Genomic DNA, 13642 nt, shown 5'->3' with positions numbered 1-13642 from the left:
GATAAGAGGTATTTTTGCTATTAGTGATGATGTTCATGTATATAGGCGACTATTACAACTTATCATCAGATGGGTCATCACCTTGTTTCCGATTTCAATTACATAGAAATAAGTAAGACTTATCAATTTACGATAAAAAATTTGGAACGAAGAAAATTTGAGATTCTAGTTTATACCATAAGTATTTTATAAATGTTTTCAAAGAAAACGTAACACAGTCCTAGGAACTTTATCAAGGGCTTAAAAACTTACCCAATAGATTTTTATTCGCAACTTTGAACTCCGCTGCCTCGAAAAATCAGAGTGCCTACCTTTGTTACATTTCAACTCGTATTTAGAAAGTTTTTCATATATTTCTTACGGAATGAAACTTATCACTACTGCAAAAGTTCACCTTAAGAAATGTTTTGTACAAAGTTGTAATTGACTTGATTTTATTTTAAATTGAACAGAAAACTTTAATTCACATCTACAAGTTGTTATTTTTATGTTTATATATTTGTTTTTTGTATTAAAACTATTACAAAAATAGCATAACTCTAAAAAAGCAGTCAAGTGATATTACATACTTACATAAACCAACATTTGAATTTTTCCATACGCCTATCAATATTTGCCATTTACCCTTTGCCGCTTCCAGCAGGTCTGCATATGCTTCTGCTTCCCATCCTACGTGCCTACGTGACCGGCCCAATACCAGCGATAATGTTGGTGAGTCCAGTGTATCACCTGATCTCGGTGTTACGCAGTCTGTCTTGTAGGATGATACAGAGCATAGATCGCTCCGCTCTATTGCTTTTTAGGTGACATGCAGCATATTGATTTGTGTTCACATCGCACCAGCGTGTATTAGTACTGGAAGTTGTACTTACTGTTTGCGGGATCTTCGATTTGAAAACAACTTTGAATTTTCCGAAGGCGCCCCATTCCAGCTGAATTCGTCTATCTATCACGGCATAATGAAGTAATCTACATCTAGTTGGATTTTATGGTATTCCTGCAAATATTCTAAGGACCCATCCGCTTTGTTTTCTCCAGATTCATCTTCAGGCCTTGAATAAGTCCGAGGTTGATGGAATAAAAATACTTTATTTAACAATATAATTTCGGTGTATTTCCCACCATATTTTTATTCAAGAATAATCATATTTTCTTTTTATAATTATATGGCAACGGAATACCCATATACAGCCTAAACAGGCCTATTTGACCAGATGCTCGACTTGAGGCTGCCGAGCATTTCAGCTATCTATAAAAGATTAATATGGAATAAATATTGGAGAAATGAATTTACACAATTAAAAATAGTAATCGAATTTTTTTTACGAAATATAGATAACAATATCCTGGATTAAGAACACGCTGCTTTTAAAAGGTTGTAGAAAAGCGAAGCTTTTTCACAAATAATGTACCTACAGTAATATTGTATAGTATCACCAGTACGTAGGTACGTATTATCTGAAATAACTATATATTTTTATCCGATCCACTATTGTGTCCAAAATATTTACATTGATATTGAATTTTAAGCTTGGTCGAAGCCAAGAAAAGCACTGACGCACGCTGTATAAACGCGTGAATGGTTTCATTCTCTACATAAAATACTTTCCACATAATGGAAAGGCAATAAAAGCAATAAATGAAATTTTCAATTTTTCCAATGACATTATATATTTATTATATTGCCAGTGCCACATATCAATATTAGCTATCACCCACGACTTTGTTTGCTTTCACGACTTTCTTCATATAAAAATTAACCTATATCAGTCTTCTTGACAATCTATCTTCACGTCAAATATTAAGATTGATTTACCAGCCGTTTAGGCATCAAAATTTGGAAACAGAAATACGAGTATGAGTAAAGATGGGTTATGTAGGTTTATAGCAGTATACTAAGTACCTGCATAGCTTTTGTATTCGTATATTATACTGCTTCTTAATAGCTATTATACAATATCTCAAATAAAATGTAGCCAATATACTTTGACATATGTACTGTATTAAAGAAATAGTCACTGCGATAATTTCTTTCTAAATAAGGATCACAAGGAATTCGACCTGCCACTGTTCATACAAAGCAATGGGGCTAATAGTCCATATTGCTAACAATGCTTTTCCACGGCAGATAATAATATAACATATCGTGTAAGGATAATCAGGAATATGCTCTATAAATATGTGATAGGAGCAATAGACGGAGGCACAGGACGAAACAAAGGCCCTAGGGATCGGTTTCTCTGAACCCGGATAGAGGTTTGACCTCTAATTTAAGATAAGGCAACGCTCGTAGATATAAAATTGGGAATTGCGTCTATTGTCCATTATTGTTCCCTATTTTGTCATAAAATTTGTTTTAATTAATACATAATATAATAATTGCATTACAGATAATTGCCAATAATAATGAGTAGGGTTAGGTACATAGGAATAAATTTGCTTTAAACTCACTACATATACATAAAAACAGGACAATACCAGAGCAATGATAGGGAGAGCCTATAGAACGCCTGGCATGTAGCGAAATAGTAACGTATTTTACACCAATTACGTTTACACAACCCGTCTAATCTGATTTTTGTTATAGGTTCTATGTCATAAAATGTTAGTAAGTAAGTCAGTGTTTATCTAATAACTATCAGCACCCATTATAGCCTTTTCAGACCTAATGTGAAATAAAACATACATGAAGATAGTGAAAAAGAATATTATAATTAAAATAATAACACAATTTACACAAAAATAAAGCTATAAAAAGTATCTAATGTTTCCTTCAACCTCCTAAATTATTATCCCATCAATTCAACCACATCTTCAATTTATCTACAAACGTTACAATTACATGAACTCCCTTTCTCCTTCGTAAGTGTAATATGCGCTGCTTTCAATGATGTAGAGATGTACTCCAAATTTTAAATTAAATTTATTTAAATATAACCATTCAGTATTAAGAACTATTAATTACCTAATATGTTAAAATTAGTTGAATTTAAATTTCAACATTACAATAATTACTAATTATTTAATCTAATCAAAGCCTTCTTTTTGGAATGGTATTCATTATTAGGTACCGTTGGGATTGATATTAATCAATATGATAGAAATCAATTAATTACAATCTACAGTAGAGTGACATAAATCAGCATTACTTTTTACACGTTTATATCACTAACTTCAGATTTCTAACCTATATTTTATTGTTATTTCTTCCATTCAGTAGAATCGCTGTAGTAGTTTTTAGAGAACATTATGAACTAACAATATACTGATAGCAAGTTCTTTGGATACAATACTTAAACAATAGAAAGGCTTCAGTTATGTAATAGTTGACTTACGCCCTACTCAGATGTTCCAACGAACTTGACTTAGTATTGTTAATAACATAATATAGCTAATAGCATAATATAGCTGTATAATAATGTACATAGCAGATAATATCAGGTTTTATTACGAAGCATATTTACTTCTCTCTACATGATAAATAATGAACCAATTTTCCCAACTATTTTGTTCTAAACTAAAATTCAATACCATCTGAACGGAGTCTTAAAGGTCGAGATGTGATTATAATATCATTTTAATGCTAATTGTGTGGGACCCTTGCCGGTTACAACAATAGCGTGAACACAATATGTACACCAGTTTATACCAAAACATGTCACATATATTTACTATGCTTAGCTTAATTAAGAAAGGATCGTTTGTTATTTCAATGTTTGCTGACCTTACCTCATTTAATTCGGCCACAGTCAGACAAACTTTCACCTTGATTAAAATAAACATTAGCAAATTCGGATAGCCATTGTCGGTTTAGAAAAATACTATTCTAAATACAAAATAATTAGGTTAGAGGTACGTAATTATTGCATTACTACTAATATTATAAAGTGGTAAAATTTATACGTTTGTTTTTTCGGAGTAATTTTAGGGTAATAAAATTTTAAAAATATATATTATCCCCAAGTACCCAATAGCGTGATGTTAGATAGTCTATAGGTTATCTAACATTACGCTATGATCAATAAAAGCAAAGACAGCAATATATGTGGCAAAAAATATTCATTTTGAGTACTTCCGCTGCGTGCGCTGCCTAAACGGTTAAACTTACGCTAAAAATATGTATGACGGAATTATTCTCTTTTATAAGTTCTAAAAAAGTCCTCTACAACATATGGGTTATCTATCTTTTGAGCTTATCTCACTATAATCCAATATTCTGGTAATCAATATTCTTCTATAATAATGCATTATTTTGTAAGATGTTGTTATAAACTAGATATGAACCCTTATCTAATTAAATAATATATATGTATATATATTAAATGCTTATAGCATTTAAAATTGAACAAAATTATCCTCCACGACATTTGATTTCAACGAAGTTTTAATAAAAGAAGTAACACAAATATTGGGTTCGTGAGAAGCCGGGGCGGATTGCTAGCTTCCAGAGACTAGTATTATTAATTTAACCAAGGTAGAAACAATTCGTCTACATGATATTTCTGATGCCAAACATGCTGCTTTTTAGGCTGTATATCGATTTAAAGGAAGAGAGACGTGGTGGTATAAATATAGGGTACAGAGGCATGATATCTTTTTACTATCATATCTCATTTTAAATATAAAATAGCTCGTTCATATAAATATATAAATAGCTCGTTCATTTAAGTCGCTAACTATTCAATTGTGTTTATTGAAATACCTATGTATATTATTGCAAGGTAATATATCACTGTAGGTGTTCTATTAAAATACCAGATGCTCTGTAACTGTGGCAGCTAACCCTTCGTTGCGCCCAGCGAACCTTTTGTTCCACCTCGAAGCAGAACCGTGTATCCCCGCAGAATCAGCTCTATGTTAATTTTACGCATATGTAAATCGAGTGGCCTTCCTTTCAACTCTACTCGACCTCGCCTTTCTTCGTCCGATTAGGTTTTTTGACTAGCTATGTAGGTTTTAAGGTTCGTTGGTTTTGATCTGTGAGAATTTAAATTATTTTCCATTAACAACATCATTTTTCAATTACTAGGAGAGGATTATTAGGAGAGTTATCAATTTATAAAAAACACAGACATTCATATTAACTGTTAGACAGATCAGAGAATTTCTTATACTGCAGCCGTAAACTAAATAAAAAACAAAATACAACCTCAATATAAACTACTTACTTTAAAAAAAGAATTAAAATCACAATAGGAAACAATAAGTAAAAACAATATAGTTATCTTACAGTTACACAAGTGTACTTGCTATATATTACATAATTACATAGTATAAAATAAAGTCGCTGTCGCTGTCTGTCCCTATGTATGCTTAAATCTTTATATATATATATGCACGGGTGTACATGCGTAGTTAGTAGTATATAAAACATGTAAAAAAGTCCATAAACCTATTCAAATAAACGTTCCTCGTTTTGCCCTTAGTTAATTGTATTAAAACTACTACTTGATAACTGTAACTATCACAAAAGTAAAAGTTCCAAAGAGCCTCATAAATGTTTACTTTTTAATATAAATAAAACAATATAATAAATAGATGGAACATCAAAATATAAAAAATGCGCTAATAAAAAAGTAATAAATTATTCAGACATTTTAATGAAATTATTATTTTTCAAATTCCGTGGTGCTCTAAACATTAAAGAGCATATTTATACATTATAGGTATCATTTGTCACTTTGTATCAGTTAGGTTCCGTTGAACTCAGAAAGCTATAAATAAAGATCACGTACATTAATTCGTATACGAACAAGTAATATATCTACTTTTAGTATAAAGCAATGCTTCATAAGAGAGCATATTGATATTCAAATCGGATACAGCTTATTGTCCTTGAAGGATAGACATACAATCCCTGGCCTTTCTCTGATACGCTACTTGCATGTAACTTGCATACACACCTCTGCGCAGCCACTAAATATCCAAAATGTTCATCTAACCTAATAAATAATGTAAGGTATCATTCTAAATCAAATAAATAAAAAATATATTTTATCTATTTATCGAAATATTACAGAAATATTTGGTCGTCATAGAATAAAATTTTAAATAATATATTATGTCGTATAAAATTTGGAAAATATATACCATAAAATTTTGCAATTCTTGAAAACATCTCGCAATATACGTACATAAGTCACCTTTTACCAACAATGCAGTCCAAGTAATAATCTTTTATTATTTAATTGATTGCTAATATCTATTGTCAAATAGAAAAGTTATCATACAAGCTATACAGTTTTTTTTTAAATAGATGGCAACAACATTCACTAACGAAATCTCAAGTAAATAATGAAATAACTACTATAAATCTTATAGCGGATTAATCGCCGATTTCATAGCCTTCGTACCTACCAGTAAACCACACGCGCCAACAACTTGAACCCAAATCACAAACACAGTTTATAGAGACAAGTTGACCGTGCCAGTAGTTGATAAAATATTTAAAAAATTTCAAATATTTTACATGTATGAAAATAATGTGATACTATGTTTCGGAGAGAGTATAGGCGTATAATTTTAATTTGTATTTTTATTTATTAATTCTGTGATCATCATTAATATGATTAACAAGGTAAGGTACCATAAAATTAAATTACACACATTTATTCGTACAAATTAAATTTATAAAAAAAGAGAGAACCATATGTATAAATTCTTTAAATATTATCCATTAAGTAGTATAATGATTTATTTAAAAAGTTACAAGAAACATAACAGTTGGAAAGTTACTGTATTTGAGAAGTTTTAGTTAGAGTTTAAGTTCCCTGAACACAACTTATTTTAATAACAATAACTTTCATCGGTTGCCATTAATTTTCTTTCTTTTAATAACCAGACAATTCACACAGCGTCATCGAATGCTAAGCTATATACGCGGAGAAATACATGGACACTTAATATACATAGAAATCATTGCCTGATACTAAAGATTATTCCAAAATTGTATCAAGGCCTTTTGCGTTATTCTTATACTTAAGTTTCTTGCCAGTTCTTCTCTACTAAAGTAGATTAGCAAATTTGTACGTGAATGAAATGAAGGCAATGGCATTAATTTATAATTTTTTAAGGTTCACGATCAGTATGTATACATATACTTAAGTAACGAAATAAATCAGTCATGGCTCCATTCGGTTCAGATTTATAATAAATATATTATAACTATATATTTTCATAATCATATTATATCCAGTATTACACGTATGCTTAAAATTTTGAACTAAAGTCATGTTCAAAGACAAGATATGCTTACCTGAATAACAAAATCAACTAATTAATATTTACGGTGCTTACTTCAATATTCACTAGGGAAAGGTTAAGGCCCGTGGTTTGTTCTGTGCAAGTTTAATATATAAGATTCCTCTCGAGCTGGATTTAGACTAATAGAACAAAAAGCTCACAAGTTTACTACTTCTTCAGGTATATTTGAAGTCGTAGTATAACGTTCTAACTTGTAGTCGTTCTGAGGAACTGTTTGTATTGCTGAATCTCACTGCTGAATTTTACCATCGCACTACCGGCCAGATCATCTGGATTAATGACGGTATCGTACGTTTTTCCAGAAACTTTTTGGCACGTACAACCACATTGTGGAATCACCTTCCAGTAATGGTATTTCCGAACCGATACGATTGTAAACTACAAGAAAAGAACTTATTCCTTTTTTAAATGTCAGCAACGTACTTCCAATTAGCCACAATTAACCGCAATTGGCGTTGCGGGTACCCAAAATGAAGCATAAGTCAAAAGAATAATAAATATAATAACCCAAAATAAATTTAAAAATATTTAAGAGCTATGATAATGTATGAGTTATAAAAAATATGGCGTTCTAAATATGGATTGAAGTGCAGGGATTGTTCTAAATCATTTCATTTGTATTTGTATGCGCATGTAATATTGTAAAAAATATCCGTAATTCTAAATATTTATAGATAACTTTTTTTGCGAATCTACATTAACTTCCCTATTCTATCCAATAGCATTTACCAGTGTGTTGGGACCTCCACAAAAACGTCTTTTTGCAATAAGTTAGCTTTACTGCAATGCAATAGACCAACAAGCAAACTTTATTTTAGATTGAATGAACAAGACAGTATACTGTAGCTTTAACAAAAATTAACGCAAATTAAACTTTTTTCTTTTAAAACCCCAAAAAAATCCGTTTTTTTGGCTCTATTAATAGTCAATTGTTTATTGTTATTAATAGTCTAAGAATGCATGTTCATATATGCATGCATTCTTCGAGCAGATTTAGTTAAATAAAATAATAAAAATTGTAATATTATTGTAGAGTATGTATTTGCTCCCGTAATTTAAATCCATTTTCAGATGACCCACGCGGGCGCGCCAATTAGTCTTCCTTTTTGTATATCATAAATTCTCTAAGGTCCCTTGACAGAAAATTTTATACCTGCGACATGAACCGTCAGACATAATCAGAACCCCAGGGAATATGTGACAACCGCTTGTCAACTTATCTGGGAAATGATGAGCACATTTTCACGTAGTAAACGAGTTCTCCATTTCTACAAAATAGCTATTCTGATATAAAAGGTTATTCCTACTAACATTATAAATGTGAAATTTCTTTATTTATTTCCTGCCATTAGGTACTTTCATGTGAACTTATTATACCGGTATTTTGTATTCTCACATGACTTCTTATCCCAGATAATCAAAAGATTTTAATCAGTTGTAGTTAAAAAATTGCATAAATAAACCTTACTTCATAGATACATAACAAACGTAAAAGTTTCAAAATGAAAACATTAGATATATTTTCAGTTATTATAAAATTACGTTCTGATTGCAACAAACATCCATAATAAGGACATTCTAATACGATAGGTATTGTAAGCCCATTATTATTACACCAACTATTTTACAATTCAATATGTTTAACTACTGGTCCTATTATAAAATATATTTTTTTTAAATATATTCTATTTTGTTTATAATAATAGTAATAATCACAAGACAATTTACACAGCGCCATCTAGAGTTAAATAAAGCTAGCTAAAGCATATATTATGGGTACTAGATTACTGATACAAATACATAGATATATATTTTTTTTCTTCAATACTATAATCTATATTGTATATAAAAAATATCCAGACCGATAAAAACAATCATACTCATAAATACAAATGTTGGTGCCATGCGAGGAATTGAAGCCGCGACGCGACGCGAAGTAAGGCGATGTGCTAAACTGCTAGGCTACCTAGGCCGTCATTATATATACTTTATAAAAATTAAATAAGTTATTTTGAAAGAATTGACTATCTTTAAAAAAGTCTAATATCAAATGTAAAAGGGTACTATTTCATAAATAATGCAAACAGTTGTTGAATTATAGTTGGCAAAACTTTTAGACAAAATCTGTCGCATTTACTAAACTTAAATAATGGAACATCTGTCTCCTGTTTATAACTATATAAAATACAAATTTTGCATAAAAACTAGTTCACTTGTGCGAATAAATTTTATTGAGCGTTTTATAATAGACTGTTAATAAAGAATCTAAGATAACAATATATATAAAAGGAAACCGATAATTCTAAATGAGATCATTATACGACTGTATATGAAATAAAATGTTATTTACAAGTATTAAGAACACTCCAAAAGATTTAATGACCTTTTTAATTCTTTTGAGAACACAATTAGGAACCATATTAACACATCGTAAAACAGCTGTCATTACAAACTGACAGAGTATGTGAAACAATGCAGAAAATATAAACTGTATAATACCAATTATAAATAATATGAATCCTGAAAGCAGAATCCCTTTGCCAACTTTAGTTCTTTACTATTTAGTTATGTCTCCCGAGAGGATTAGCCGTTATAGTAAAAAAAAGATATACTATACTCTTAATTCGTGTCGCAATTAAACATGTAAGTATTTATAATTACATACATATTTTAAAAAAATCACTTCGTTGCATTTTTAAATCATAAAATACCAATATTTGCGTTATACATTTAAAAATAAATCAGCAATTTTAAATAATAAAATTTCGTTATTGTATTAAAATAATGCGACATTTTACTCATAAAAATCATAGAACTAGAACACTGACTACAGCAAATACTACATTTGTTTCAATGAACCTGCTCCCACGACGAGGACCGTTAATTCAAAGGATTAATCCCTCCGACTAATAAGATCTGTACCGAAGCCCCTCATGTCTTGTGACTAAGCTCAATTCTTTTGTCTCTTTGATGTGATATACGATGCTCGGAAAAGGTTTCGAAGCATCGTTGTGGTTTGTGATCTTATTTCACATAACTACTACCTTTACACTCTAATCTACCTTAATTATATACGTAGGCGTACATCTATAAATAGTATAAAGCATTGTCGTTGTTTTCAATTGTTTACTGGCATAGTTATTCAAAATCCCTCTATGGATTTTGACACGATTTTCATTATCACATCGAAAATTTCTTCCGGAAAGCTTTTTACACATTTATAATACGTACGACATCGGTCGCATACTCTGTATACTCATCGAAAGCCTAGGTGGCGGCATACGTAGGCTTTTTATAAGTGTATTTAGTACTAATTTGCTCTAGTTAGCTCCGTATATTAGGATAATAAAAAAAGTATTTTTTTATAATAGTAACCTAAAAATAGCGCCGTCTAGTTCACAACTAAGCAGAGTTTATGTTATAGGTACTAGAAGACTGACAGAGTAAATCATTGTTTCTGTAAATATATATAGAAAAACCCAGACCAAAACAAATAAACTTGCTCATGAATACAAATGTTTTTACTGTGCGAGGAATCAAGTCCGCGACCATCGAAAGGAAAGTAATATGCTACTAGACCACCGAGGCCGTCCTAACCTTAACCTAATTAATTAAATATTAAGATCTGACGATTTGATTAAATATTACCTATTGATATACTGGTATACATTTTGGATCACTGATTCAATGATGATCAATGATTGAACCTTTATTTTACGTAGTTTAAGAATATTCATTTAAAATCTATCATTTTATTAAATTCTGTATGTAACCAATTTATTATAGATATTCCTATTTCTTTTACAGATGAAAAAGCTATCATTTTTGATTCTCATAGTTCAACTTCAGGAAGTCATAAACGTACATCAGTCTCGCATGCCGAATATAAATTCTTTACCAATATCAGTATCAGAACATGAAGATAATAAAATATCACCGGTTTTAGCTCCTCTACTACATTCACACAAAGTTGCGATGTTGACAACTGCAAGAAAGAAGAAGGGTCCAAGTATTCCTTACTCTCTTCCCTTAATACATCACCTTCTTGTACCGTCACAACTACACGTGCTACCCGCGCATTCAAACGTTCATCATAGCTCTGTCCACACTGACATAAAGCATGTTGTAACACACGATAATGTAAAGATACCCATTATAACTCACACTTTATCTCACAGTTCATCCAACGTAACTCACCAAACAGCTGTGATACCGATATTGGTCCCGGTATCATACCCGAATCACGTGATACCGTTGCATGATTTGACTGTGATACCTCTACACAAACAAGTGCATGAGGAAAGGAAACTGAGTCAATACCAAACACAAATGGAGATGATGAAAAACGACGAGGAGGAACAAATGAATAGATTTAGATCGTTTTACGGTGGATTTGGAACAGGCCTCTTCTTTGGGGGCCATGGCGCTGGACATGGTTTTTACGCTTATGGCTGAAATATTTATTTTTCGTAACGATACGTATAAATAAAACAATCTCTTAATACATATAATTATTACACGTTTATTTTTAAGTTTAAGTTACGATATTGTTATATGTAAATTACAATTATATATGTATATTACACATACTGGACTGTTGTATCTAATTCAACATAAAATATGAGGTAGGTATATCGTATTGATATTGTAAACTCAGAAAGTTTGTGAGCAAAGATATGTTTTTGAACGGACTCTAATAAAATTTGGAACATCGACCATATCATTAATTTACACAAAATATCCCTTCCCAAATTCACACAGATGACGCACAGGACATAGTTAATACAATATGAGTCATAAATAATATAGAAGATAAGAGCTCATATACATACATATCATATAGTTTTGTTAGGTGACGCTTAGGTTTGCATATGGTGCTTCAACGTTGTCTCTTTGGAATGCGATCACGTGTGGAAAATCGTCCACACATTGTTGCACGGATGGTGTCTTGGTACCGTCATATACTTGCACAGATCAGATATCAATTGCGGTGTAGCATAACCATAGAATGGTACAATAGCTGAGGACCTCATCAAATAATAAAGTATTTCTCATGTTTTGCCATACTGAGGACTAATTTTATTGCGCTTTCGTACTGTGTAATTTTACTTTAATTGACACGTAAAGATTTTTTTGTGTAATCCAGATTTAATTTTATGGCCATTAGGAGTAAGTTGAAGTAGTAACTACTAGGCTATGACCTCTTCCCAAGGAGCTACTTCTTAATTAATGAACAACATCTATAGACCCATAGCGTCCTGAAGTAGAGATAGTGAGCGTTAACGAGATATCGATACTCTGTACAATAATGAAGGAGTTCATTTTACATAGATTTGACCCATTATATAATTGGAGTAATTGCCACTGTAAAGTAACACCTAACTCATTAATTTAAATGAGTCAGGTGTTACTGACCCTGTCCCCAAAGAAGTGATAACTACATGGAGTACTGGACTATGGTGTGAATTATGTACTATAATTGAGATACTTTGGTATTAGATAGATTACGTAACATGTGATAAGTATTAATAATTATCAGTATAATACTCGTATGTTATAAATTATTTTTCTTAATCTTTTGATTTTTTCTTTTGTTTCCTTTCACCGTAAAGTGTTAAAGGAACGTATGAATCATTATATTCGTCATGCATGTGTCTGATAAATGAGTTAGTGTCGCGTAGTGAGGACAAATAGACGGCCTCTAACTTCTCAGATGTTAAGAAAACTTAAATTATTATTAAACATAAGTCGTTGTCAAATATCTTGTTGAGAGAATATAACGAAAGTCGAATTTTTAGAATTCTGAATTATTTAAATAAGCAGCGCAAAAACTAAACTAAAACTTCATTAGATTAAACAGCTGCTGGAAAATGTTACGTTGATAAAATAAACAAGGTTTATTTAAGAATATACTTCTATTTTTAGTTAAGAAAACTGTTACTTTCTGGAATTAAAAAAATTCATTTTAAAGATACCTTCATGATAGAAAGAATTATATAGTTATAGAATGGAAGGTTAAGCAATTAAATAAAATAAACTCTATATATATATATACAATATGGCTTGACTGATTTTATTTCTCCCTCGTACAATATAGGTACCATCTTGTCTGAATAAAGGTCAGTTTGTTCCGTTACATACCTGCATCCATCCATTTCCTCGTTGTTTAAGTTTTTTTTGCTTTTATATCTTGAACAAAGAATAAACAATGAGTAGTAATTATAGTAAACACTTAACGTAATTTAAAAACATATATTGCCGTAATTTAAAATAAATAATAATAATAAAAATAATTGTAAAATACAAAAAACAATAACAAATACAATCTGACAAAAATATGTGACCAAAACAGTAAAATTGTAAACAATTTATTTTTTCA

The 13642-nt window shown here is 30.7% G+C and overlaps 1 protein-coding gene across 1 annotated transcript; it reads left to right on the top strand.

Annotated features, from left to right (window-relative positions):
• The first annotated feature begins 6405 nt into the window (after positions 1-6405).
• On the top strand, positions 6406-13507 carry LOC131840936 (uncharacterized). Its single transcript, XM_059189152.1, has 2 exons — positions 6406-6577; positions 11071-13507. The coding sequence occupies exons 1-2, from the start codon at positions 6566-6568 to the stop codon at positions 11716-11718; spliced, it is 660 nt and encodes a 219-aa protein (XP_059045135.1). The 5' UTR covers positions 6406-6565; the 3' UTR covers positions 11719-13507.
• Positions 13508-13642: the final 135 nt, after the last annotated feature.

Source organism: Achroia grisella, unplaced genomic scaffold, assembly GCF_030625045.1.
Source record: "Achroia grisella isolate CSIRO2021 unplaced genomic scaffold, CSIRO_AGI_Agris_v1 utg152, whole genome shotgun sequence".
Taxonomy (NCBI): domain Eukaryota; kingdom Metazoa; phylum Arthropoda; class Insecta; order Lepidoptera; family Pyralidae; genus Achroia; species Achroia grisella.
Note: the sequence above shows the minus strand (reverse complement) of the source record. Positions and strands in the feature narration are given on the sequence as shown.